At 48.1% G+C, this 27,531-nt stretch overlaps 11 protein-coding genes across 11 annotated transcripts; 8 read left to right on the forward strand and 3 right to left on the reverse strand.

Annotated features, from left to right (window-relative positions):
- Window positions 1-490: 490 nt before the first annotated feature.
- On the forward strand, window positions 491-2,396 carry FMAN_11022 (uncharacterized protein; the record flags this gene model as incomplete). Its single annotated transcript, XM_041833781.1, has 2 exons — window positions 491-1,080; window positions 1,130-2,396. 2 exons carry the CDS (start codon window positions 491-493, stop codon window positions 2,394-2,396), a joined length of 1,857 nt encoding a protein of 618 aa, XP_041684110.1.
- A 572-nt stretch (window positions 2,397-2,968) lies between these two features.
- FMAN_11023 (uncharacterized protein) lies at window positions 2,969-5,263 on the forward strand (the record flags this gene model as incomplete). The annotated part of the gene is made up of 1 exon (XM_041833782.1): window positions 2,969-5,263. The coding sequence occupies one exon, from the start codon at window positions 2,969-2,971 to the stop codon at window positions 5,261-5,263; it is 2,295 nt and encodes a 764-aa protein (XP_041684111.1).
- Window positions 5,264-5,839: 576 nt separating this feature from the next.
- Window positions 5,840-6,279, forward strand: FMAN_11024 (uncharacterized protein; the record flags this gene model as incomplete). The annotated part of the gene is made up of 2 exons (XM_041833783.1): window positions 5,840-6,072; window positions 6,132-6,279. The coding sequence occupies 2 exons, from the start codon at window positions 5,840-5,842 to the stop codon at window positions 6,277-6,279; spliced, it is 381 nt and encodes a 126-aa protein (XP_041684112.1).
- Window positions 6,280-7,267: 988 nt separating this feature from the next.
- Window positions 7,268-8,869, reverse strand: FMAN_11025 (uncharacterized protein; the record flags this gene model as incomplete). The annotated part of the gene is made up of 1 exon (XM_041833784.1): window positions 7,268-8,869. One exon carries the CDS (start codon window positions 8,867-8,869, stop codon window positions 7,268-7,270), a length of 1,602 nt encoding a protein of 533 aa, XP_041684113.1.
- Window positions 8,870-10,421: 1,552 nt separating this feature from the next.
- On the forward strand, window positions 10,422-11,671 carry FMAN_11026 (uncharacterized protein; the record flags this gene model as incomplete). Its single annotated transcript, XM_041833785.1, has 4 exons — window positions 10,422-10,574; window positions 10,624-11,035; window positions 11,083-11,387; window positions 11,435-11,671. The coding sequence occupies 4 exons, from the start codon at window positions 10,422-10,424 to the stop codon at window positions 11,669-11,671; spliced, it is 1,107 nt and encodes a 368-aa protein (XP_041684114.1).
- Window positions 11,672-12,132: 461 nt separating this feature from the next.
- Window positions 12,133-13,340, forward strand: FMAN_11027 (uncharacterized protein; the record flags this gene model as incomplete). Its single annotated transcript, XM_041833787.1, has 4 exons — window positions 12,133-12,391; window positions 12,444-12,803; window positions 12,852-12,977; window positions 13,033-13,340. The coding sequence occupies 4 exons, from the start codon at window positions 12,133-12,135 to the stop codon at window positions 13,338-13,340; spliced, it is 1,053 nt and encodes a 350-aa protein (XP_041684115.1).
- Window positions 13,341-14,278: 938 nt separating this feature from the next.
- FMAN_11028 (uncharacterized protein) lies at window positions 14,279-15,987 on the forward strand (the record flags this gene model as incomplete). The annotated part of the gene is made up of 3 exons (XM_041833788.1): window positions 14,279-14,539; window positions 14,590-14,823; window positions 14,869-15,987. 3 exons carry the CDS (start codon window positions 14,279-14,281, stop codon window positions 15,985-15,987), a joined length of 1,614 nt encoding a protein of 537 aa, XP_041684116.1.
- A 1,649-nt stretch (window positions 15,988-17,636) lies between these two features.
- On the forward strand, window positions 17,637-18,715 carry FMAN_11029 (uncharacterized protein; the record flags this gene model as incomplete). Its single annotated transcript, XM_041833789.1, has 2 exons — window positions 17,637-17,761; window positions 17,812-18,715. 2 exons carry the CDS (start codon window positions 17,637-17,639, stop codon window positions 18,713-18,715), a joined length of 1,029 nt encoding a protein of 342 aa, XP_041684117.1.
- A 162-nt stretch (window positions 18,716-18,877) lies between these two features.
- FMAN_11030 (uncharacterized protein) lies at window positions 18,878-20,173 on the reverse strand (the record flags this gene model as incomplete). Its single annotated transcript, XM_041833790.1, has 6 exons — window positions 18,878-19,374; window positions 19,421-19,477; window positions 19,526-19,672; window positions 19,724-19,803; window positions 19,853-19,866; window positions 19,925-20,173. 6 exons carry the CDS (start codon window positions 20,171-20,173, stop codon window positions 18,878-18,880), a joined length of 1,044 nt encoding a protein of 347 aa, XP_041684118.1.
- A 1,102-nt stretch (window positions 20,174-21,275) lies between these two features.
- Window positions 21,276-25,225, forward strand: FMAN_11031 (uncharacterized protein; the record flags this gene model as incomplete). Its single annotated transcript, XM_041833791.1, has 2 exons — window positions 21,276-22,293; window positions 22,347-25,225. The coding sequence occupies 2 exons, from the start codon at window positions 21,276-21,278 to the stop codon at window positions 25,223-25,225; spliced, it is 3,897 nt and encodes a 1,298-aa protein (XP_041684119.1).
- A 322-nt stretch (window positions 25,226-25,547) lies between these two features.
- FMAN_11032 (uncharacterized protein) lies at window positions 25,548-26,687 on the reverse strand (the record flags this gene model as incomplete). Its single annotated transcript, XM_041833792.1, has 3 exons — window positions 25,548-25,783; window positions 25,851-26,188; window positions 26,236-26,687. The coding sequence occupies 3 exons, from the start codon at window positions 26,685-26,687 to the stop codon at window positions 25,548-25,550; spliced, it is 1,026 nt and encodes a 341-aa protein (XP_041684120.1).
- Window positions 26,688-27,531: the final 844 nt, after the last annotated feature.

The following is a 27,531-nucleotide window of genomic DNA, read 5'->3' on the forward strand; positions in this document are numbered from 1 at the left end:
CAAATATAGATACTATTGTTGTTCTACAGTGGGAGCCGAGAGTGAAGAGGTGTTGAATGACCACGTTTGTTTGCTTAATTCTCGCTCAGGCCTGGGGGGAGGATGTCAATGTCACCCACCTTTAACCAATATCTGATCATGAGGGCTCTGTGCGCATTGTCTGGGCTGACTGCCCATCCAATGACACTAAGGAGTACAGCAGACCATTTGCACTAGTTTCTATTGGAGGGTAGCATCAAGCCTCGCCAATTTATTGTCTCACAGCGACCAATTCTCGATTTTCAACCCTGGCAAGGCTGCAAGCAGGCTGCGAGACTATCGACAGCCACTGAAGCCATTTCACAATCCAGACTCAGTCGAAAGAAGGAAAAAGAAATACGAGGACACCACCCAATTCTCTCAAGATGATATTGCAAGACAAATAAAGGCAAGCCTTCATCCACAATCAATTTCAAGGTTGCTTCTGCGCTTCACCGCACTACCTGAAATCATGAAGTCCTCTAATCACTATGGCCAAGAGCCTGAACCTCATTATACATACCAACCAACAATACCTACGCCTACCACTGAGGTTCCAAATCCCACCGCCCGAATCCGTGGGGTCGTCAGGGAAATTTGGCTCGCATGCATAATATCGTCTATTCCTCTCATTGCCTTCTCTGCTTTACTTCTCGGCCTGGTCTTTCACTACCAAGTCATCCCAAAAAATCCCAACTCTCCCAGCTTCCAATCTGCAGCATCTGCAGATTCTAATGTCATTTATGTTGACTTCCCTGCTACCACCCTGATAATCGTCGCGTCATGGTCTAGCACTATGGCGCCACTCATTCTGCCTTTTCTTCTGACTCTGGTCTCATTCCCCGTGTCTAGGACATTGATTCAGGCCAGTCAGAGCGGCGATCGAACCCGACAGCCGACTCCACGGCAGTATGCCCTCATTCTTCGCATCATGAGCAATGCCTCTTTAAGCGCCTTATGGAGTTGCATAACCTATTTGTTTACCTCCAAAAGGAAGAGGGCACCAATGACACAGCCATTGACATTCATGACCTGGATGCTAGCCCTGGCCTCGCTTCTCAGGTAAGTAGCCAATACTATACCGGTTATGAATGAGACTGAGCCAGTCAAGCATGTTGGTATTTGCGACGGATACATGGTTGCATTTTGTGACCAAGACAGTTCTTCTCACCCAGTTTTCGCCCACAACATTCGGCAGCGGTAGCTTCATGTTCAACGAGAACTGCACAAACATCAACACTACCTTCGAAGGCGGCTGTACTCTCAACAGTGCGGCAGCAAATACCTTTCTGATCAATAGCGAACCATCACTCGAGCTTCTTGCCAACGTCTCCAGTACGAATATGGTGCAGCAGGTCGCTGACTCTACAGGCAAAAGCTACGCTTTCGTTGGTCTTCGACAAACCAATCAAAATGCCAACCTAGACTACACAGCTTCATCTTTCGGGGCTTCCTCCCAATGCCAGGTTGTCACAAAGCATTGCATTAGTGAAGACGGCATTATCGGTCCTCAGGCCAGCTATAATTGCGACTTTGGCCCGGTCCAGGGAGTTATACCGACCACTCTGGTAAATTCAATGGTCCTCACTTACTTCACCGATTCATCAATGAAAAAGAACTCTTCATCCCTGGTGTCGCTGCCAAATCCATACTATTTTACCGCCATTGTTAGCGTCAATCAGAATTTAGGCCGCAATCCCAACAGAGGTCTGCTAGACGATCCTGACATAGCAAGCGGTCTCCACGGATCAACTCTTTTCGCATTACTTTGTAGTACCAAAGTCCTTGACTGGCGATACACTTCGATAAACGGATCCGTCAAATCTTTTTCATACTCGCCGAGCAATGCATCTACTACCAATATCGTGATGGGGACGCAAGGATATACTCACGTCGGCGATTCCTATGTCCTCCAACAAACAAGTCTTGACGTCTGGCAGAGCGACACGGCACAAGAGGTAGCCGACAAATTTGCGGAAACGTACAGTCGAACCGTCATGGGTGCAATCGGAGGAGCTTTACTCTCTGCGCCAGCCGAAGAGGCTCAGTCACGATCCTCAAAGCTGGTAGCTAAGATTCCCAAAGGACCCCTTGCATGTCTACTGGTTGCCAACTTGCTGCTTGTGATACTTGGACTATTTCTTACAGTTCGAGCATTTTTGGCCTCAAGCAGTGATGTTGGAGACGTACAAGCGAGACTCGGCATTACTGCGCTCGTTGCGGCGCATTTCGAGGCAGATAAAGGGGAGGTTGCAGTGGAAAAGGTAGATCATATGTTCCAAGAGAGAAATGGGGGTGACGGACCGCGCGTGACTGTACAAAGGAGTGCTTTGGGTGGATGGAAGTTTTCTAGTTACCGGGCTGTATATCATAGCTAGCCTCGGTCGTTCAAGTCACAGCTTAAGTAAATCGCATAGCCCATTCTGCAATCGCTAGAACCGATAACTGTGGCCCAAAATGACTACATATTTGATTAACGCCAGATGGAACTCGTGTTAACAACACTTTCTCAACCCTGCATGAAAGGTCGGAAGAAAGCTGCGGTCCATAAGGCAATGATAGGTTTCAAAAAGCGGGGTGAGAGTGTTAGGCAGCCAGACGCTCAGCCGCATGCAAGGCGTCCTGGTATTCTCTCCATCTTCTCTGCAGTGACCTATGATAGGAATTACACTCGTATTAGTGCTTACCAGGTGATGATGTGTAACGGCATAATTCAAATCTAAACCAATCAGAACTTGCCATGTCATAGAACAGGTTGAAAATACATTTCCAATTCATAATTCTTTGTTGCTACCACGGTCGTGTCATTCTGATGATGTCATGTCCATTTCTGATTACACCAAGCCAACTTAACTTCAGTGCCAACTCGACCTGTCAGTAGCAGTAGTACAATACCTGTAAGAAAGGTTTGACAAACTCCGTCTGCTTCAATATTGGACAAATATCGACTATGGCAAATACTCTCACCCTTTCGTCTGCGGTTGTCGCCGGGGGCCCGTTTGAGCAGCAAGGCTCTATTGACTGGGTTCAAATCGCCAGAATGTCCGTTTCCGTGCCCATCTCTATTCTCGCACGCGTTACAGCCGCCGATATTTCTCCCCTCACGATCGTCATGGGTCAGGAAATGTCGTCCCTTTTCCGATTGTCTGCCACCGGACATGAACGTCTCATCAAGGCACTTGGCGAACTGAAGAGCTTTTCTGCTATCGGAGACGCCATCTGGTTTGGATTCGGCATCAAGCACATAGTCCGAGTCCTGGCAGAGACCCACAAAGGGCTCACATGCCTGACGCTTTGTGCGTGTCTTTCTGAAATCCATACTCCAAAGGCCTGCGCCGAGATACTGATCAGATTGGCCGATGCTTGCGACGCCCCGGATGATCTCCGACCTTCTGCTAGTCAATGGATTAATCTGGTAGAAGCCTGTTCCGGAACTCTGAGGTCGACGACCTTTGCATGCATCGCGGAGCAGTTCATGGCATTCCATCGTCATCACGTGAGCGAGACTTACGCAGACGAGGCTGAAGATGTCGCTAAAGCCTTGCTCGCTGTCGCCCGTGTTTCCTCGGGTGTGCTGAGTTCGGTAACACTTACGGGTGGTCGCTCTTGCGGATGGATCGCTGCTATTGGCTTCTACTTCCTCGGTTTGGAGGTCGAAATTCGAAGTGCCGACAATGCTACGATTTACAAGTCCACAACCAACTATGACTCAATCCGTCTGCTGGTCATATACGAAGCGGCACAGTCCAAGCAGGTCCAGATCAATAGCACCGCATACTTCATAAACTCCCTTGATCGCGTCATTTCCTATGAGCAGCGATTTGATTCTGTTATATCTGGGACCGTCCAGTGGGACAGTTGTCTTTCGACAACGTTCGGTGACTCTTTCAGGGACCTGCTGGGTGCCAGGCAAGAATTTGGACAGCTAATAGGCGCTTCCGCGCGGGTCTTTCGAGGCTTGACCGTTTCGGATACCAGCAGTATCTTTGGGTCTAGTGACCGGGCCTCTTGGTTTGGCTTCCAACCAGGTCAGTACGGACATGGATTTTGGCATTCTACTGCTTCATGGTTCCCTGAACTTTCACCCCTGCGCCCGAACATTGATCTGGAAGCCGACATGTCTGTTGATGGTGCTGTTGGGAAGTATACTCAAGCCTCGAAAGAGTTGGCGAAATCTTGCCAATGTCATTACTGTTCCGGAGACCACTCAAGATCCAAGAGAGGTTACTGCCTTCCTGTACTTGCCGAGACCATTATATTCCTTATATGGAACGTTTCTGCTCTTCAAGTCCATGCCGATCTCAAGCCCTATCACTCTGGCTTAAGATTCATTTACCAACTTCACTGCGGAGAGGCTATGAGTTATCGAAGTTTTGGACGTTGGGATGGAGGCAATGCCCATCGCGAAGCTTACTGGGGAAATATGGTCGATTTTGTACGACGTCTCGGCCTCGATTCAGTATATCATACTGCGCAATTTCTGTTTACCAACCAACTGTATCCCCTCCAAACACAAAAGGCATTTACTGCTGCTTCTATTGGAGGGGTATGCTTCTATTTTGACATATTGCGAAATGTATCAGATTTACCGGAAGAGTCAATGAGACTACATGTTGTACCTGGCGTTATTCAGACGAAAGCCGGACGGCATTACAGGTTCATTGCCGACAAAACGGGCAGGACGTCTGATGGACTTCTAGGGCTTGACTGGAAAGAGAACGATTCACTCTTTACTACCGCTCAGTACAGAGTCAATTACCAAGCTAGCGTGACGGACACCTTAGGTAGCAACATATCCCTCCCCGCACTTTCTATGGACACAGGAAGCTCGGATCTGGAAACCAAACTCTTAATCGAAGAGTCTACTGGTGGCTTGCTTGTTGATATTCACTTCATCAGCTCCGTTGGAGCTTGCCGTGTTGGTGCCTACACCATGCTCAAGGAAATCATCATGAACTCAGGGCTAGTTGAGTGCAGTCATCTCCATTGCGCGCAAATGGCTCAAATCTCTTCTCCTATATCTATCGTGGACGGGGAGGGTTGCATGCCTGTGAATCTCCAACCAAGGATTTATCTCCGAAGACTTACGGGCAATCGTTTGGCGAGATGCATTGGACTTTTGGTAAACAGAGAATGGATGAATGCGCCCATATTGCGCCAGAGGGAGTGTATACCATGTTGTATCAAGGCTGCCAGTAACATGCGATACAATGGTCGGGATTACCCAAAGTACGTTATTCTTTGATCTAGTCGTTACTTTTGATCAGATTGGGATTGGGAGCCGTACGCCTCGATAGCTATAGTATATAAGATGGGTGTTGCGACGTTTGTTAAGCGGAGAAAGCGGCTGTAAATGACAAACTTATCTGTCGTTAAAACATTACACTGCAGCATACAGTACAAAGTATCCATTACAATTGGATGGGGCCAAATCCCAATTTACGCTGGGAATTAAACCGGCTCTGGATGCCTGATACACCGACTCCAGTAGACATACGTCATAACAGCCAACAAATTAGCTGAACAACGATACAACCATTTAACATTGGTCATCCACTGGTATACTTGTTAATTACTTTAGGATACTGCCGCATCTGTCGTTTAGTCCGCAATCTGCGGAGATCAGGCGTAAGTCCCGATTGACGCCAGGTATTTCGAACTCCTTATGTAAATAGTCTTGCGGCTAGCCGAATCACCAGATACATATATATATTCTCTTCCTCCCAAATGTTCTCACACACTCCCTCTTGACTCTTAACTCTATTATAGATACCTTGACTTACTAATTATTCAAGATTCAGAAACCTTCATCCATTTGATCATGTCTTCCGGAAAGCCCGATATCACTCTTTACTTTCTCAATGCAAGCCGAGCGATCCGAATCGCCTGGCTTTTGGAAGAGCTTGATATTTCTTATACACTGGTCACCTCGCCAAAGGCAGCCAACGGTCTAGCGCGGCTAGAGTTCAAAGCCAAGATTCCGGGCCGCCTTGGAACAAGTCCGACTATTCAGGATGGGGATCTGGTAATCCAGGAAAGCGGTGCTATCTTGGAGTGAGTGCTTTTACTGTCTGCTTTGGAAGTATGGCGATTATGTACGCTAATTATGGTAGGTATCTGATTGAATCGTACGACCCTACATCACGGCTATTGCCTGAGGAAGCACATGCAAGAGCAAAAGTCAGGGAGTGGATTCAAGCTTCGGAGGGGACCTTCATGATTAATGCTGTTCCGGTTAGTTTTCTTGTTTCGGGTGCTTAATTGAATACTTTCATTAGGATTGCACTGTTTTGCGACTGTTCGTTGACCTTAATAGATCATCATGGCCCGTTTAGGTATGCCAAAAGAGACCGCGCAATATGTCCCGGGGCTATAAGCTGCGATTGCGCCCATGGTGCGCGGCGCAATGCATGGCTGGAAACAGAACTCGAATAAGGTTCTAGCCAGGGCCAGTTTATTGTCGGGACGGATTTTACTGCTGCAGATATCATGATGGGCTTTAGCATCGAGTGCATTTTTGCCATGAAGCTGGGGACGGAGAGCCAGGATTGGCCGCTTATCAGTAAATGGTTGGCGAATATGAAGGAAAGGAACGCTTATAAGACAGCAGTGGAAAAGACAGGATATTCCATGTAGATCCTTGGTGATAGAGCGAACCTCATGATATGCATGTTATGGTAGTTATTTTCTAGCGCATTCATTTTGATCCCAGTTTAGCTAGCTTCTATCGAAGTTCCTACATAGTGAGGGCTATGTGGACTATCTAAGCTACACTATCAACCGAGATCGTGACGGATGTATTAGATGAATACGGCTTCTTCGATGACTGTAATCTTAACACAGAGCGCGATCCCAGCATGTGAGCAAGTACATGATTTTTATTGATACTGTGTACGGTAGCCTAAGAATTGTCGCAAGCAGAGTAGGCAAGATTACTGTCGCTTGAAGTATAGCCATCGCAAATAGACAATGAGAGTAACTGTATGTTAGGTCAGCAGACTATGTGTAAAGCGAGGCTAACAGATGATCATTCTAATCTAGTGATTCTTACAGGCCTAGAGATCTTTTGTCACATTGCGTCCTGCTCGAAGTAGCAATTTTGTCAAAATTAGCGTAAAAGACCACGTATTAAGCAAGGCCCAAAAACGCATATTGTCATAATAGTATCTGAGCTATAATCTCATCTTCTAAAGACAACACGTCAAACGCCTTCGTCGTCTCATCTTATCCTAGACGTTCCGCTTGGTACCTACATCAAGCTGATAATTGAAGGAGCCATTTTGCCAATCTTTGCGGACCCATCTGCCAAGACAGTCATGCCAAAAAACGCTAGGTCTTGTCCTTGCGCGAACTTTATGTACGCGATCCGTCGATAGTATCGAGACACTGTGACGAGGATTGGCTCCAAGACCAGACAACCAAGTCCTGTCATCGGGCCACTTAAACTCCAATGGGATATCAGTGGAAGTAGAGTGATGATTTCGGGCATATTGACTTGTTCGCCTATCCGGTCTGGATATATTTGTGCATGGATCCGAGCGTAGTCAGAGACCAGGTTGTATCTCGATTCCTTGTCGATCTTGGCGGTAAACAGATGTCCCCTTAGTGTCAAAGTTCCCTCGATTCGATTAAGGTCTAATACTGATACATGTACTGTTGTATCCGGCCAACACGAATGTGGCTCAAACTCGACAGGGGATTGCAGAGATGCCCAGGACCATGATGGCGCTACATAATGCGATGATAAGTCTTTGCGAGGAGATTTCACATAGAAGCCAAGCTGGCGCGAAAGCTCCGCTTTCCACAGACCGAAAGTATACGTGTCGTGAAAAGCTTTCCGAAACAAGTCGGCTACCCCTTCTATTGCATGAAGTCTGTCACTAGCCTTCGTAAGCTCGCAATCCGTATAGTCCTGTACTAACTCTTCCCATTTTCTCGCGATTTCCACTGCAGGTCTTTTGTCTACTGCCAGCGCTATCTTGCCAGGGCCGGTGATTACTGATAGGCATTGGGACTTCGATCGGCCAAGAGGGGGTATACCGTGCGGGAATGTCTCGCACCTCTGCTCAGTGAAGCATTCCCAGAAGACTTGCTTGTCGGCGAAATATAAAACTCGAGGACTGAGAAGTCGCTCTTGAAAAACCCAGCCTCGCTTCAGAAGTTCTTTATCAAGCAATTGGCGGTTTGTGTAGTCGGAATCAACGGCATAGTAATCTTTTGGGGGTGTTGACTTATCCAAGGCGGCACGGACAATTGATGGTTTCAGATCCTCAGTGTTTCGACTACGAAAAAGCCCCCCATGAGGGTCAGTTGACGCAACGGCAGCAAGATTACAAAAGGCGTTGGCATAAACAAGTCGCATAGCTGCAGACTCTCGAGACCAGTCTTCGTTACAATCCTGGATGATACAGAGAGCATCAATCCACAAGAACTTCACCGAAAACCTCCATGCAACCGAGCATGCGTCTTGAAACGTGCGAGGAAGTTCGGCGATGGGGAGCCCATTCTGGAAAGAGTACAGGTTGTTTTTGAGAAGTCGAAAGTTGTTCTTCGAGCCCCACCTATAGCTCAATGTCATGTAGGACGGTGGTGGTTGGGGCTTCTCAAGAAGTGACACAAGCTTCCATTTCCCGTCGCCTTCATCACCGATATCGATAAGTCTGGTAGGCCACCATTTCTCCTCTTTCTGAAGCTCTCGACATTCTGGATGGTAAGTGCGACAGTTGTTGACCCAGTTTATGGCAAGTTCCAGGGTAGGTGATGATGAGGTGCAAGACTCTGCGTAGGAGAGGAGCGAATGGCCTGTTGTGAGATTGCTTAAGTCTGAGAAACAATTATAAGTACAGAGCATGACTTGAGAGGATGCAGTACGAACCGCTTAGTGGACTCAAATGAAAACCCACCAAGCTCGAATTATTCATTCCCCCCCAATCATTTGGTATCTCGTAGTAAACCGTGAAAAGCACCCTTACACCTGTGAGTCTGTAATCATAGGATGAAGGAAAGCAGCCTGTTCCTGCTCCACTGGCCATGGATGCGCCACTTTGTTGTAAGCGCTTGTCAATAGTGGTACAAATGGCACACGCATTGTCTATCGCGCTAAGGAATGATTCGTAAGTCGCATGATGAGAGCCAACTCGCTCATTGTTAAAGGAGCTTTCTTCCAGCACGTCAGGGCATAATGCCTGCTGGCAGGCCGAACAGAGGCGGCTCAATTCCATAAACATATTTGATCAGTGACAAATTCAACTTATAATAATGTAGTTGCGGTAAGAAAACAACAGTTTATACTTAATCTGAGCTTATTTGAAAGAGGGTTTGTGGTAAGCTGGTGCCTGATCGTATTGAGTGGTGCCTAAACAATCGTGGGCAGTTATGATTGGGTATAACTGTCTTACCATACTCAATGTCAAATTGCATTTACCAAGTAAAGGCAAGTTGTGCGATGTGGCGGGGGCTGACCTGTGTCTCTATTCTACATGGCTTCAGTATCTCCAATACTTAGTAATTCCTATATATTCTCTAGAGTAATTATAAGAAATATTATCTTCAATAAAGTAAAATTGTTATTTTGTTAAGCTTAAAAGCTTTAAATCAACGTTAGGATAAATTAGTGTCTTTGTACAAACCTATCTAAATACAGATATAAACCAATTTAGGCACTGCTGCGGTAGGCTACATATAAGCAGCGTTTAAGAGATAAGTATTCTAGGCTCATCAGTAATCCAATCTTTTTCAGATCAGACATCAGTCATTTCTACAGATGTCATGCCACCTGACTGCGTTCCATTTTAAAGCATAAAAGCCGGTCAATCAGCAAAAGGACATATAGAAACGCCCCGATAGAGAGTATCGACTCGATACCATCTGCGCTATAATCTACACGAGGAACAATAGAATTTAAGCTTCCTCTTTGGTCTCCCCATATCAATTAAGTCTAAACCTATCAACCACTCACGTCCCTCACTTACCGCTCAGATACTCTACCAGCCAAGGTCACAACCCCGCTCCAGCGCCAAGAATTCACAAAGTCCCCCTCTAGCGTTAGCGACCTGCCACAAAGAGCAATGCCGATGCACATGCGGCCCGTCCAAATGCGACCTTGCGTCAACGGCATAAGGTTTGATTCTGGAAGGTCACGTCGCAGTTATGCTTAATCTGAGGCACCGGAACTTATGAGCTGTGATAGGCGGTATGGTGTAATATATCTCCTGCCGCGAAAGGTCACGGAGCAAATAGTGTTGTGACGATTGATGGGCTGTGTTACAGCTCCTTCCTAACGTAGCCTTCGGAGGAAGATCACTGTTTTCTATATAAGTTGGTATTTCCGTGATCGACGTTGATGTTTAGCCAAGCTCTCAAGTCACTACAGCTTCAAATCATAGACTTTGATTACTGCCATTATGCGTGCTACTCTTGCTCTTGCGACCCTTATCGGGTTGTCAAATGCCGCTGCCATCGACCCCCGCAAGGGCGCTGAGCCTCTTTACAAGATTGAGCTTGGACCTGGCGATGTCCGCATGGTCACCGAAAAGGAAAAGTGGGCACTGAGAGCTGTACGTTTCATGTCCTCGCACAATCTCTCACCGAGTCTGACCATCATAGGAACACAAAACCTTCATCGATGTCACCGACCTTGATGAGCCCGGCTTCAGCCTCCAGTTCCTCGCCAGTTTCCCCAGCGCCGTTGCACAGACATCTGCCGTCAATGCTCTCATTCCCAAGCTGAGCCAGACAAACCTGCGCAGCACTCTGACAGAGTTCATCAAGTTCCAGAACAGATACTACAAGTCCACCTACGGCCAACAGTCAGCTGAGTGGCTGTTTGGACAGATTCAGTCTATCATCACTGCTAGCGGAGCTAAGAACGTCAAGGTTGAGAAGTTCACTCACTCGTTCCGTCAGCCTAGCATTATTGCTACCATTACTGGAAAGAGTGATGCCACTATTGTCGTTGGTGCTCACCAGGATTCTATCAACCTCCGAAGCCCCGATACTGGAAGGTCTCCCGGTGCCGGTGCGTCTTGTCCTTCATCTTGTACGAGTAGTCACTAATGTTTATAGACGACGATGGCTCTGGAACCGTCACCATTCTTGAGGCCTTCCGCGTCCTCCTCACCGACTCTCGCGTGTCAACCGGTCAGGCCCCCAACACCATTGAGTTCCACTGGTATGCCGGTGAAGAGGGCGGTCTTCTCGGAAGTGGTGCTATCTTCCAGAAGTACAAGCAAGACGGCCGCCAGGTCAAGGCCATGCTCAACCAGGACATGACTGGCTACGTCAAACCCGGTACCACCGAAGTCGTTGGCATTCTCACCGACAACGTCGATGCTGGACTTACTACCTTCCTCAAGAAGGTTGTCGCTGCTGTAAGTCTTGTTCTCCAATTTCCATGGCGTTGCCTAACTGTGAATAGTACTCCAAGCTCCCCACTGTTGACTCCAAGTGCGGATATGGGTGCTCTGACCATGCCTCCGCTACCCGCCAGGGTTTCCCCTCGGCCATGGCTTTCGAGTCTACTTTCGACAACAGCAGCCCCTATATCCACGGCACCACCGATACTATTGACACCGTCAACTTCGGTCATGTTCTTGAGTTTTCCAAGATCTGCCTTGGCTTCGCTTACGAGTTGGGCTTTGCTACTACCCTTTAAGCGGCAGGTCAGTCATCAGTCAACAACATCCCAGAAGGAGGGCCAGTCCAAACATCAATAGTCCAGTTTCATGTAAATAGATTATGAATTGATACTGCACATATCGTCAAACATTATGTAGTCCACCCTCACCATTGACGTCTGCAATCATGATTGTGAATTGTGTACGACGCGGACAAGCATCGGATATCCGAGATCTGGAGCTGGCGTACACCAAGCCCGAATAGGAAACACTCGCCGGGCATGATTGGGTGAAGCTCACGGTGATGAGATGTAAGCACGCCATTCCAGCGCCAAAATTGGTCTCGGCAATCCACTGAAGCCCGAAACTGGTTGATCTCATTATTCGGAAAACCGTCAATTGCGCGCAAGATGCCATAAAAGAGCGTCGTAAACGGCTAATAATTCTCCAAACTATCAATCTCGCAGTTTTTAGAGCAACAAAAACTTATTCATCAAACATGGCACCAATTCTTGATACGTTATTCGCTATCCCAAAGGGATCAACCATTCTTGTCACTGGTGTAAACGGTTTCATCGGCTCCCACGTCGCCAACGAATTCCTTCAGCGCGGATACCGAGTCCGAGGAACAGCTCGTGATACTGTCAAGGCTGCATGGATCAAAGATTTATTCCACCAACAATACAGCAAAGACAACTTCTCACTCTGGCCTGTTGCTGATTTGACTTCTCCTCATGCTTTTGACAAGGTGATAAGAGGTAAGCGAAATTAGCAAAAACGGTCTCATGCCATGCACTAACGTTCTTGAAGGCGTTGCAGCGGTAGTTCATGTCGCTTCACCACTAGGCCTCGACTCCGGCACCGGGACCATGATACCCGACGCCATCGCTAGCGCCCTGAATGCTCTGAAAGCAGCCAACAGTGAGCCAAGTGTGAAGCGCTTCGTGTACACCAGCTCTTCAACCGCAGCAGTCTTTCCCGAAGCAGAAGTGCCGGTTATAGTGGACTCGAATACCTGGAACGACAAGGCACTTGCAATCCTACAGAACTCAGCCTCGGCACCTGAATGGTATGTTGCGTATGCCGCTAGCAAGGTTGAGGCGGAGCGAGCCGTTTGGGGCTTTTATCACAACGATATGACGCGTCGTTCGGATCTGGTGGTCAACACAGGTAGATAGTTCTTATCAATCATTCAACGGCATCGCTAACAAGCGACAGTACTTCCTAGTACAAACTTTGGCAGGAGCTTGGATTGGAAGCATCAGGGATATCCCTCAACGTCAGGATTCATCAGGACTTTATGGAGCGGTACTGCTCTCGAGTCACTGACCAATGCGTCACCTCGTAAGTAGCCTTTGAATTGCGTTCCGCACGAAGCATAACTGACAATGCTATGCAGAATATTTTATCGATGTGCAAGACGATGCGAAGCTTCACGTCGCGGCCACTTTATTGCCTGATGTGCAAGGGGAAAGGATCTTCCCTTGGGCAGAAACGTGGAATCTAGACCAAGTCCTAGCTATTCTAAGGGCGCAGAACCCTGACAGAACTTTTGTCAAAGACTTTCAGGCCATGCGTTATCTAGCAGATATCGAACAGCCGAGGCTCAGATGCATTCAGCTTTTGCAGGCGCTGGGTGAGCCTGGCTTTACAACCTTGGAGGAGAGCATTCGGCTCAATAGTGAGGACTTGGCTCGAGCTGCGTGAAGCTTTCATGCAGGAGGTTATCACCTCATTGACGCGTCAACAAAAGTAAATAGATAGTTTCGTTAATGGAATATATTTAAAGTTATTCGGACTACGGAACATCCGGGTTGCCGTAAACGAGGCTGATACGCGTAGCGCACGCTCCAAGTGCACAGTCTCGTGCTCAAGTTTGAGAAGTGCGGCTACATTACAAATCATACTTTTGACTGCCGATTGGTGCGCGATACGAAACATACAGCGGATAATCTCCGTTTCATCCGTCGCCCTCGGCTTTGTACCTTGATGCAAATCTTTGCTGTGATCGGCACTGGGGGAAACATGCCCACGTCGCAACGCAAACTCAAATCCACAGCTTCACTTCCTCTCATTCATTATGCTCAGTCATCGAGATACGAAAATTGATGACGACGCGTTGTAATTACAAAAGTCAACCGGAGTATTAATTGACTTCCCTTAGTGCCCGTTGAACTCAGCCGTATAATTAGCTTTTGTGGCTTCGGCACTGAAACGCAACGTCCTTCCTTTCTAAGCCAATAATTATTAATTCATGACATGCTGTTGTCGACTCAGACTCTTCGGCAATTGACGCAGGAACCTTTCCCATTGGCCCCTCGGTTTGGAATCAGGAAGCCCCTGGTTTCCAGCAAACTCAAATATAAAACACCACCAATAAATACCCTCCGCTCTTTAGCGTCTAACGCCCAAACACGCCCGCTGAGCAAATTGCGATTAGCCCAACGGGCATCAGAACCTAATCGTTTCATGCCTAGCCTCAGATAAAACTAAGCCTCCGTCGAGCCGAAAGTTTGTTTCCTTCAAGCTTTCCCAGGGTAGAATAGATAAAAGATCCAGTTTCTCCCGTCAGATTCTTAGTCTCTTGGCTCTCTCCATCAGCCTGTGTTTTTCTTTGTTGGTTCAAAACGTGCTTTTTGGTTATCATGGAGTCAAGGGCGAGTTCGATCGGCGCAGCGAAGCGCGAGTCTCTTCCCACTGCTGGCAGTGTTTTCTTCGTCTCGTCCAACGGGCGCGTGCTGAAATTGCCGATTCCGAGTAAATCATATCGGGATCCGCTTACGTGGTCGTGGTCCAAGAGGCTGGTGGGGTTTTTGGCGCTGCAGTGCTTTTCGATGGCGGCGTCGTTCGAGCTGAATCTTCCGGGGCTGTTGCTCCAGGCAATCGCGGAGGAGTTCAAGAACAAGGTAGAGAATTCCGTGGGTCTGGCCATTGAGATGATGCTAATTGAGTTTAGCCGATGGGTCCTTTTGGTGTACAGTCTTTATCGTCGGCGATGACTCTATTCACTGGGTTTGGGTACTTGATCGGCATTCCGCTATCGACGGCCGTTGGACGACGACCTATTGTTGTTGGTGCCGCCGTGGTGACAACTCTATCGACGCTCTGGGCGGGCTACGCTGGATCATTCTGCCAATTGATCGCCGCGGTCAGCTTACAAGGCCTCGCAGCTGGATCGGCAACCGGGATGGTAAGTCAACATCCACCCAGCCACAGGCCTTACTAACCACTCCAGTTCATCTTGATCTTGATCGACGCAACATTCATTCACGAACGCCCAAGCGCACTCTCATTATTCTGGTGCACAGGCTCAGCACTCATCAAACTCGCTCTTTTGGTTCTTCCTTTCACAACCGACACTACATTAACCTGGCGATGTGTATACAAAGTCTGGGCTGCACCTTGCATCCTCGCCTTCATTTTAGTTCTCTTCTGTGTTCCCGAGACATACTTCCTACGACCTCCCGTCGCTCTCGATGGCCGAGTTCTCGTTCAGAGCAGCTCTGAAAAGGTTGAGGTCTATGGAGGTTGGGATGAAATCGAGCTTATCAGAAACGACAAGCCTCTCCCTGACCTACCTTCTTCTTGGTCAATATGGTCTCATTTAAAGGTATCGCGAGCACCTGGGACGAAGTGGGAGTCTGTGCTTGCAACATATGGACAGATGTTTCTCTGCATCCTTAACCCTCTGACCTTTTGGGTTTCTCTACTTACAGGCATTATCCTCAGTGGCGTCATCTTCCTCAACCTCACTCAGCCATCTGCACTTATCGTAATGTTCGGTGAGAAGCAAATAAAATGCATTAATGCCTTGCTTGGTGTCGCGGGCATTGTTGGCTCTCTACTCGCATTCCCCCTCACAGGACCGTTCGCTTCCTGGTTCACGCGATACTACACCTTTCGCAAAGGCGGTATCCGCCACGCCGAAGTCTACCTGGCTCTATTTTCCATCCCCGTCATTACCGGTCTTACAAGCGTACTTCTCAACGGTCTCGCCCTTGTCAACAAGTGGCCTTCAGTCTGGATCTACATCACCTCGGCAATCAGCATCATGAGCTATCTCACCGGCAACGTCGCTTTCACTCTCTGGATCACCGAGGCTTTCCCGCGATGGGCAGCAGCGGCACTTGCAGTTCAACTGTTTACTGGAAATATGTTCGGTTTCGGTATTGGTACTGCCATAGCACCTTGGGTTCAGGATGGTCATATTCTACAGCCAACTATCCTCATTTTTGTCTTGATGCTTGTCATGGGAGGCATGGCGGTCCCGGCGGCGTTTTGGGGCAAAACTGTGAGGCAGTATATCCAAGGACGATGGAGTGATTCCGAAAGAACTGCGCTTCGCCCTCAGTAGGCGAATTATAGATCAACAGGGCCCTGAGTCCCGTCTACAGGCCAATGAATGGCACGATAAAAGTGTTTCTTAGCGTTCATAGTAATTGATTCATAAACAAGAATACGTCCCTGTTGATCAGCGAAGCTTATGACATTTTATTGCGACCTTCCAAGCCGCAGTAAGCGTTAAAAGAGACTTACATCAACTCTATACTTAATTCCTTCTGCCGTCATAATATTTCTAGTTCTGCTCTGAGATAACAGGGAGTCCGGCCTTATCACAAAGCGTGCTATAACTTACAAGCATTGTCTACTGTTTACCCTATATCAAGACGTTCTGAGATATAAATAGATATCCATTTCTTAGTGACCTCATCGCTTAACTGGTGCGCTTCAATCATGTTCCGGTTCCGTGCGTTGTTATCGCGAGGTACCCTAAAGTAAATTAAGAAATTTCTCAAGGAAGCAGGTTGGCCGCGAAAGCTTTTAAATATGCGAAAGACTGAATTAGACGCTGTCATCTTCATAGTAGATTTTTTATAATCCCAACCTGTGCGGAATAATTCTCGTTGAGACGGTTTGGTTCCAAAGATAACAGAAAAGTCTAGCTAATTGAAGTTTTTCAATCGACGGAAGGCTAACTGCATTTTGTTAAAAACATCCTGGTAGCGGATCCAATCTCCTTTTCCTGGGTCGGCACGATTGACCCGAAAACAGAGGACCTTTGTCGTTTGTGGAAACGAGAACGGGATGTGGGCGAAACCTTTTAAAAGAACATCTTGGCAATTATCCTCCACCGGAGTCTAAAGGTCTAGCTTCATCAAACTTTGAGAGGTCAAGGAGTATGCTGTCCAGCCGTGGTCGGCCCGGAAAACGGAAGAACGCCGGCGCGCCGAGATACGAAAGACCTAGTCAAGCGCGTTATGGAGCATCAACACTAACGCATTATCATCGCATCGCTTGAAATGTTTGTGGAGTCTCGCTGTCCTTGTGAAATCATTCTCGACCTTATGAGGAATTACCATCTGAGCTATAACTTTGCAAGGGAGCCGCTCATACCACGCAACAGGTAAGTAAATCGCACGCGAAGGAAAAACGCGTCCCTTTTAAGGTCTTCCCTACCCTATAAATCCGCTCCACTAAGAACCCCCGTAACATTCAGGTACCCGGCTCGCTAGACCCGAGAACCAGTTCGGCCAGTAGCAAAGCGACGTCCGCTTATCGAGCACCCAGTGGAGTTGAAAATGTCACCTCCCGCCGTCGTGTTTCAGCTTTCCACGTGGGAAACAGTTCCGCCCAATTTAACAGCAATACGAGGATTCACCGTCAAATGGGGTGGTGACGGCCTAGACGGCGGAGAAAACGGTGGCTGCGCTAGAACAACAGCGGGGATCTGACCTGACTTTGCGTCCCCGTTGCAGGGGTTGTTGAAATGAAACGGAATAAGAGACGCTATATGAGATGATAGGAGTCAAAGCGTAGAGAAAACAGACGATGAGTTGAGATCGTATAAATGGAACAAGGTTCCGGTCTTGGTGTTCGTTTGGTCATCGGTCTTTATCGCTCAGTCTCTCGTTTCATCGCACTCTTTTGCAATATTCGCTCTTTACTCACTCTCTAGTGAACGTCATTCGTTATCTCACAACATTCATTCAACCACTACTCAAAATGCGAGCCTCTCAGACCCTCATTGCCCTCAGTGGCGTTTTCGGCCTCGCCCAAGCTGGCCCCTGCAAACCTCAACCTCCCTCTTCTGTCATCTCCAGCAGCGTTGTCATTGAGAGTGCCAGCAGGTGAGACATCAATCCGACCCTCTTACCAATACCTACTAACAGCCCCAAAGCACTGCATCTATTCCTCAGCCTACCACTACTGCTGCTGAGACCAGCACCATTGAGACTCTCAGCACAGACGAGCCCACCTCGACCGAGATCAAAGTCCCCACTACTACTGCTGCCGTCGAGACCAGCACCATTGAGACTCTTAATACAGACGAGCCCACCTCAACCTCAACCGAGGTCCCTACTACTACGACTGCCGTCGAGACCAGCGCTACATCCGCCACCACTGACGTCCCCGTCCCTACCCCCTGCGCCATCGAGCCCGGATGCCAAGCCGCCGGCTTCAATGTCGACTACTACAAGAACGTCTTCGAGCGCGGCTACGGAAACGATGAGATGTCCGTTCCTCCTTCCTACTACATCACCGATGATCTCACTCCTCTGGACTCCTCGGTCACAAGCGAGACATACTTCGCTCAAGACTACATGCAAGACCTTGCCGGCTACGCCCAGATCTTCCCTGATGCCGCCTACGCTGGAAAGGCCTGGTACGTCGGCTACCACCGCACTCTCGCCGGCGGAATCAAGGTTGACGGCAACAACTTCACCCTCGTTTACACCGGTTACTACCAAGCTCCCGAGACTGGAACCTACGAGCTCTGCGTTACTGCTGATAACGCCAACACTCTTTACTTCGGCCAGGGTAACGCCTTTGAGTGCGGAACTGGCGAGACTGACCCCAACGCTCCTGCTCTTGTCCTCACTGCTACTGGTTATCACTTCAACAACCCTACTCAGTGTGGCCACGTTGAGCTCATCGCTGGACGTCACTACCCTGTTCGCAACGTCATGGGTAACAAGAATGCTGTTTCTGCGTTTGAGTTCTCCGTTACAACTCCCAGTGGTACCAAGACTCACGACTTTGAGGGCCAGGCTTTCCCTGTTGCTTGTGGAAAGAAGAACTAAGCGGGATTATTATTTCACGATTTCATGCTGCGGGACTCTATGACATAAGCTTCGATGTCTACATGAGTTCACTTCACAGTACTTTACATTTTATTCTGTAATAGTTAATGTTTTCAAATATAATCAACAAGAATTATACCACATCACAACCACTTTTTGCCATTACTCATATGTGTAGCACAGCCGCCGAGTGTCCATAGCCTCTTCAACCGTAACGTATCGCCTATCAGGAAGCAAGTTGCCAAAGTCGATCACGTAAGCAAGAGTGATGTTCTTGTACTCCTTGTCGCCAAAGAAATCATAAGGATACGCAAATTGGGTATCAGGACCGCTGATGTCGCTCTTCCTAGCAGGCCAATCCAGTCTCTGCCACTTATCCCAGAGCCGATCAACGTTGGTGTGATGTAGCCAGAAGATAGGATCGCCAGGCGAAGAGTACATGTCGCCCATCTCGCCGAGACTACCGCCAATGGCAAGATGACCGCCACCGTGATATCCTTGAGATTCAGAGCTGACGCCGCCTTGGACGCGCTGGTCGAACTCGAAGAAGTCTTTGGCTTCGAGAGTCCAGTCGACTACGGTTTGGTTGAGCTTTGAGATGCCATATTCTGCAGAGATGTCGCGCGCCAGGCAACGCGGGTTGTAGGCACTTGAGCTGTCTTGTACGGTCAGTCGATCGCTCCAAAGGTGCTCAAAACGACATACCTGGGCCTGCGTGCACCTCAAATTCCCCCTTGGCAAAAGGGCCATCGGTAACGCAACCTGTTTCATGTTAGAACTTCCCAGTCCTGGAACTGTGTTATGGCATACCTCCTCCTGTCCTGCCAGAGACCTGCCGAGTGACGTTTGTCCAGCCACTGATATCGATGAAAACGCCATTACCTCCGAAACCTGTCTCTGCATCAAAGATGGGAGAACTTTCGAAGTCCTCTATAGAGTTCGAGTCAAGTGTCCAGTCTAGACTCAGGTCATTAGCTGTTATAAATATTTCTCTCGAGATAGACATACCCCAATAAGGTTGAGCACCACTATAGCAACAAAGATCTCGAAGATCTTTCTCATACTGGGCTATGAATATCCGATGCCACCTGTTTCTCATCAGCTCCAGACATTCAAACGGTATGGCGATAATCATACGCTTGGAAGAACCCCTGTGAAGCTCTGTCAGTGAATACATCTCAAAGAGATGCGAAGCGAGCGTTAACTTACAACGTAGTGGATAAAGTCAGTATTCACGATATGGCTGACTTGAAAGTCGTCGTAACGGGACTTGGCACCGGCGTAGATGTTTCCAGTCTGTGAAGATTTCGTCGCGAGGCACTTGACCGCACCGATATACTCATGCCTCTCTTTGGTACTTAACGTTCTCCTACAGACAAAGCCAGCCTTGTCAACAGTCCGAAAGGAGAAGAAGTCGGAATTGTCTCTTCTTTGTGCAGCGACGGTGTCACTTACCATTCTTTACGAACGAGAGGAGCCTTGCAGCCACAATCATGAGTAGGTGCGCATAAGCCTGGCGCGGAAGCAAGTAGAGCGGTAGCTAGCAAAGATGGAAGATGCATACTGAAAAAGCAAGAAACCTCAATCGTGAGATGTACAGTTTAATAACGTCGGCCTTTGAATTAAATCGGGAGGCACACTGGTTCTTAAATTACGCTGTCTTGACCATTGGGCACAACAGCACTGTAGACACAGGTATGGCAGCTAATGTTTAGCGAGGAATGATGGCTGAGATAAGTGCCGATTCCCAACCAATAACAATTGAAGCATCTGAGCGAAACTTGATTCTACAGAGCCTGGGCTTAGGTATAGGCTCATTTAGTGATGAAGCTAGTGGTAATTGAGTTCAGACACATAATTTAAACTCTGAGTCGCGTGGAAGGAAACATCGTATGAGTATGTACAGTTTCTCAAGCTCTACTAGGACGGCCGTTAGGGTCTCATTCGCGCGCATTCCAAGTTATGTTACCTGAGCGACACGAGACTTTTAATAAGGATACAAATCGAACTATTTTATGACTGAAGTTTTAACCTTAAAATAGACTGACAGAAATTTGTTACTGGGGTGGCATTGGAAAATGGTTATATCTGACGGGTGAAATTGGAACATTTTGGAGCCTAACAAGGAGACTAGTGTCTACCAACAACTCTTCTTCCCCAGGACTTCACTCTCATACCAAGACAAGAATGGAACTTATTAATAGGGTACCCATGGCAGGGAGATTAATTTGATGTCAAGTATCGAGTCTCTACTCAGTTATGAGACTATTCCTGATTCTGTTAAGTTGACACTGCTTGTACTTCGTGTTATCTCAGGTTGAAAAAGCGCACGTGATGTGTGCAGGGATCATGTCACCAAGTCCTTGGTGAGGCTGACTTGCAGATGCACGTTGGTCTGCACAGCCTGATTTGAAATTTCCCCTCAGCATCATCTTGCATCCATGGAAGGCAGCCATCTCTCTTCAAAGAGTGCTTGGAAMCCCTCGTCGAAGGCCTCATCAGTGTCGACGAGCCACAAAGTCAACTGCAGCCAACCCCAGCCTGAGTGAATCGGGTCAAAATGGAGCGGCGACGGCTGTCTCACAGTGACGATAGCGCGCTGCCTTACCATGCAAAACGACGCAAAACCGGTTTCCAGCAGAGTGAAGATGAGTCTATATGCGAACGCTATACAGTCGCCTGGATTTGCGCGTTGCATATTGAGATGGCTGCAGCCAGGGCGATGCTCGACGAGGAGCACGCCGAATGTCCGCGGCAAGCTAACGACACCAACTCTTATGTCCTGGGGAGCATCCAAAATCACAACGTGGTGATAGCTTGTCTGCCGGCAGCTCAATACGGTACAAATAATGCCGCGAGTGTGCTGAGTCACATGAGAAGAACGTTCCCTGGTCTCGAAATTGGATTGATGGTAGGCATTGGTGGCGGAGTGCCGCTCAAAGCTGATATACGGCTTGGAGACATTGTTGTTGGAGTACGAGTCATGCAGTACGACTTGGGGAAAACCCGTAAGGAGGGCTTCCAACGGACAGCAGACCCAAAAATACCCGACTCTTCCATCCGAACAGTCATCTCGAATCTAAGATCTCGACATGAGCTCAATGGTAGTCGAGTGCCTTCGATATTGGTGGAGAAGATGGGCAATCACGCCGCTTATTCCCGGCCAAGCGCGCCAGATCGTCTGTTTCTTGCATCATATTATCATCATGGCGATCCCGACTTACCTTGTGATGAGTGTGACTTGTCCAAGCTAGAGACGAGAAAAATACGACTGTCTACCGACCCGGCCATTTATTATGGAGGCATTGCTTCTGCCAATACAGTCATGAAAGACTCAACTGTTCGCGATGAGATCGCGCGAGAGCTGGATGTGCTTTGCTTCGAGATGGAAGCCGCCGGGCTGATGGATATCATGCCTTGCCTGCCTATTCGTGGTATCTGCGACTATTCGGACTCTCACAAATCGAAAGAGTGGCAACGGTATGCTGCAGCAACTGCAGCAGCCTATGCATATGAGTTCTTGGAACTATGGAGAGGAGACTCTCAGGCATCATACGTTAGTCACCGTCAACCGTATTGTAAGTGATTCCACAATACCATAGTCTCCCTCTATAAGGCTAATTGCCTCTAGCTGAGCACAACATGGGATCTGAGCGCCACAAGAATATACTAGAATCTTTGAACTTCGAAGAGATCGATGTTCGCAAGTCCATTATCAAAGCCGCGCACTCCAAAACCTGCCGATGGTTTCTCAAGCATCCCGATTACCTTTCATGGATAGACCCGCTACAAATATCGGAACATCACGGCTTCTTGTGGATCAGAGGAAAGCCTGGAGCTGGAAAGTCCACTATCATGAAGTTCATCTACCTGGAGTCGAAGAAAAAGGACCGCAAGCATCAGAGCCTCACTGCCTCATTCTTCTTCAACGCCCGTGGAGAGGTGCTTGAAAAGACTGTCTCGGGCATGTACCGATCTTTACTTCTGCAGCTGTTCCACGGATTTCCAGACCTAGAATCCGTCTTGGATGACCCGGATCTTTTGCCTCGAAACCAAAGTGGTTGCCCCCCATTGAACGTCCTGAAAGACCTGCTCCGTGCCGCAGTCGCCAAGCTTGGCCAAAGGTCATTCAGATGCTTCATCGACGCCCTCGACGAATGCGACGAACAACAAGTTATGGACCTAGTCGAGTACTTCGAAGACTTGGCTGAGGAATGCACTGAACACAGCATTGATCTCCGCGTCTGTTTCTCCAGTCGTCACTACCCCTACATCGATATAAAATACGGCATTCGTGTCATCCTCGAGGAGCAAACGGGACATGCCAGCGATCTCGAGAGTTATATCAAGTCTAATCTTCGAATAAAAGACAGACCACTCCTAGCAGAGCTCCAAGAGAAGATGCTTGAGAAGGCAGCGGGGGTATTCCTCTGGGTGGTCCTCGTGGTCGACATCATGAACAAAGAGAATTGCCGAGGGCGCCTGGCCATGAGACGACGACTTGAACAGGTTCCCAGTGGCTTGAGTGACCTGTTCAAGGACCTACTAAAAAGAGACAATAGCAATATGGAGGAACTCCAACTGTCTCTTCTTTGGATTCTACTCAGCGGACGACCGTTAGAGCCAGACGAATACTATCACGCGATCTGGTCAGGGCTGTATTTGGAGGGACTAGCAGACTCTGAAATACCCGCAGTGGACATGGAGGACTCTGAAGACTGCTTTGCCCGTTGTGTTATCAGTTCATCTAAGGGTTTGGGCGAGATCACAAAAGTCAAGCAGCCGAGGGTTCAATTCATACACGAGTCTGTTCGCGACTTCCTTATTAAGGACAAGGGTCTTCAGGAGCTATGGCCAGAACTTGGACCAGACTGGGAGAGTATAGGCCATGACAGATTGAAGATGTGCTGCTATTCCTACTTCGAATTAGTTGTCGTGAAAGGACAGGTCGACGTCGAAGTCTATAATTATTTCGAGCATATATATGCACCGTGGACTAAGCCATACCCTTTCCTTCAATATGCTAGCCAATTCGTTCTGCATCACTCTGACTTTGCGGCAAATACTGTTGAACAACAAACCTTTTTGGAGAAATTTTGGACTCTTGCTTGGAAACGGGCCGTCAACGCGTTTGAACAGTTTAGGGTCCGTAAGTACAGCCCAACTGCTGGGTTGTTATATATACTTGCGGACAGAGGACATTCATCACTCATTCATAGCATGCTAAAGAATGATGCCACCATCGACATCCCATCAGAGGACGACAGATATGTGTATCCACTCATAGCTGCCATGGCTAAAGGGGACAAAGCCAGCGTCCTTGCTCTTTTGCGTCTACCTTCCGCGTTTTACGAAGGGATGGACATAACAGAAGGGCTATTGCCCAACATAGATGCTGGCGGTCTCGCCCGAACCCCACTTTCTTGGGCGTGCGAAAACGGCTACTTGGGAATCGCGAAGGTTATTGTCGAGAGAGATGCTCAGCCAATCAATAGCGGAGCGGCGTACTCGCCGCTGATGCTTGCGTCGAAAAATGGTCACACCGACACGGCGAGATGGCTGCTTAGCCGCAGCGCTATTATTGACCAAAGATACAAAAATGAAAGTGCCATCTGGCTCGCCACAAGTAATGGCCATGCGGAAATAGTTGGTCTTCTGCTGGATGCGGGGGCGGATGCCAATACATACGGTGTCAAGGATATGCCTATACTAGGTCTAGCTGTTCAAAAAGGCCACGACAACGTGGTGAAGCTCCTTTTGGAGAGAGGGGCAAATATTGAAATAAGAGACCGTCGGACAGGGACACCTATTCATCTTGCTGCACAAAAGGAAGGATCTGGTGCAACAATGCAAGAACTTCTAGGCCACGGAGCAGATATCAATGTCAGAGATCATTGGGGCCAGACGCCGCTCATGCTGGCCGTGAGATACGCCTCTATCGTCGAGATACGGTTCTTGATTAGACGAGGAGCGGAGGTAACAGCCCTAGATAATATGGGTGAGACATGTCTCACTCAAGTAGTGGGAAGGGTAGAAACCAACTTAGAGGTTGTTCTATTTCTTCTGGAGAATGGGGCAAGGGCCGATAGTCGAAACAAAAACGGCGAAACGTGCCTCCACGCCCTTGCACACCGGGGGCCAATCACCACTTCCACCGGCGATCTAATTCAGTTGTTCACTAGCTACGGAACCAGCATCAATGCTAATGACAACGATGGCAAGACACCTTTGCATACTGCTACAAAATATGGGACCTTGAGGGCTCTGTCAACGTTCGTCGACCAGCCTGGGGTGGACCTCAACGCTCGCAATCACCTAGGCCAGACACCAGTGCACGTTGCAGCTTCAATTAACAGAGCGGAGGGGCTCTACATACTAATGAGGAAAGGAGCGGATATTAATTCCTTGGACAATGAGGGAAGAACGCCGCTTGATTACGCAGTAGAAAGAGATAACAAGCCATCCAGTCAGTTCCTGATAGAGAACGGAGGAAAGCAAGGTGTTGCATAATTCTCTCATGAGAGAGAATCCATTGTTATAGAAGGACATACTACAGCTGCCCAAACACTTGGCCATTTTTAGTTCGCCAATAAACATAATATCAGCGTCTTGCATGTATTGTAACAACTTAGGCGGTTCATGATCCGACCTTGGAAAGCTGGCAGAATTTCCACCTAATAGGATTCGGCTTAGCAATAGTAGGAGATGCTCGGAACAAGTGCCTGCCCTCTCCTTGTCACATAGGACCGCCGCTCACATAAGGTCAGCTGTTTCAAGCTCTCGACCAGGCCATCTCGAGTTTTTTCAGCCAAATCATGTGAGAATAAGCCTCTTAGGCTTTCCATGCCTGATCAATCAGTTCCTTCACAGATGTCAACTCAATATGGGGAAACATCTGGTTGAGCGACCCTTCATAGGGCAAGTCAAAATGACCTTGAATGATCCGAAGGCATATAGCGGCATACAAGGTCTGCAGCATAGGCTTAGGAAAGAACTTGTATGCCTCGACATGTGATGGGAGTTCGGTGACCTGCAGAGACCTCAATTTGTTTACATCGTCATGGACGACTGAGAATCGTTCCCCCACGTAACGCTGCATTAGACAAGACATGACAAAGGATACACTTTGAATTACCTCTTGCATCTTCAGCAATGGCAACAATCTCGTTCGTAGTGATCTTCTCACCGATGACGACACTTTTCTTGGACCATTTCTCGTCCGTGTTCACCAAAGCATCCACGAAACGTGCTACGTCAAAGCTGTACGTGAACACAACTTTATCCTCGCCAGATCCTGGGACAGCAGCTGCCCTTTTGGCTATGTCCACGAGAAAATCAGCGTGTTTGAGATGAGTCTTGACTTTGGGATATCCATAGTAGTCAGAGAAATGCCCATTGGAGACGACGGTGTACTCAAGTTTCGTCTGCGAAAGGACGGCCAGAGTGGCAGCTGAGAAGTCGGCTAAAGGTGATCTAAAACGTTAGGCTCCAGCGGACGGAGAGATAGTTGAGTGTCTCACCCTTGGGGTGTTGGAATGGACCATTGGCTAGCTATGAACCTGTGTGTTGCACTGGAAGAGTCACTGGCGCGAGCCAAATTGACCTCTACCTGACTTGCTTCCGGACTGATGAGGTTCAGACACGAGATAACGACTTCCACGTTGTGTTTCTCAAGGGCATCGCGGATGAGAGAGACATCGGTGTAGTCCACGCAAATCGTGGACTTATCATCCACCTTCTTGACGACGTTAGCTGGGGAATAGAGGGAGCCATTGTCTCCTACCTTGCGAGATAAAACTAAAACCCGGTTTTGTTGATTCTGGCTGAAAACCTCAACAATTGTCTTGCCGACATCTCCTTGACCGCCGGCCACAGCAACAACATGCACGATGATTCGAGATAAGATAACAGTTGTACTGTAACGACTTCTAGTTGAACTAATATGGTACCAATGTGAAGAAATTATATCCATAGCTATATGCTTATTTTATTCTTGGGAAATCCTATTTATGATCTGACTATTCTTGGCATAGGCTTGGAGGTGGCACAGTACATCCCAACTGGAGCTGTTCAATCCGACCCCAATGCAGACTTCGCTGCGGACTTTGAATCTCTATCGTAACCAGTATACGATTTATTTTTCGTAATTCAGTTGGAGACCGGACTTGGTCGGAATTTGAGAAAACACCGATCGGAGGGCATATCCGACACTAAGAGCAAATCCAATCTATATCCGCATATCCGCTGTGCATTAGCCGCTCCTATAAGGTTTGTGAAGCGGATGTGGGGTTGGTGAAACCAGGCGTACTATAGGTTTTCCTGTAATGGAACTGATAGTCATACGACTGTATCGAAAAGTCTCCTGGGATTCTTACTGATGACTGATGAGGAGAGTTTTCTCTCTGAATCGTAGTCAGCAATCACATTTGATAGCATTAGCATGTTAACACCAGACTTCAACGCGTAACCGTAGCTACTACTAAGTTTCTTACAAAGATTTAATCTTACCATGTATTGATGGCACACAGGATCTTAGTCACTCTCCCATAACCCGAAGTACACTGATTGTGACATTTTAAAGGCCTGAACTATAGTTGGAAAGAGCAGTCAACGTCTGGACTAGCCAAAGCGAGGTCTTCATTCAAGTGTGTAGAAGATTATGGCACCGAAGCCGCAAGATTCTGAAGCATCGAAATATCCATCTCATAAAGATCATTTCCATCATCATCCACAAACACCGACGCTCCCTCACTGATCATCAACATCTCCGTTTCCACCTCAAAAACAAGCGGATCGTGTCGCGCACCCTCGTGCTC

The sequence above is a fragment of the Fusarium mangiferae genome (assembly GCF_900044065.1).
Source record: "Fusarium mangiferae strain MRC7560 genome assembly, contig: FMAN_scaffold008, whole genome shotgun sequence".
In the NCBI taxonomy this organism is placed as follows: domain Eukaryota; kingdom Fungi; phylum Ascomycota; class Sordariomycetes; order Hypocreales; family Nectriaceae; genus Fusarium; species Fusarium mangiferae.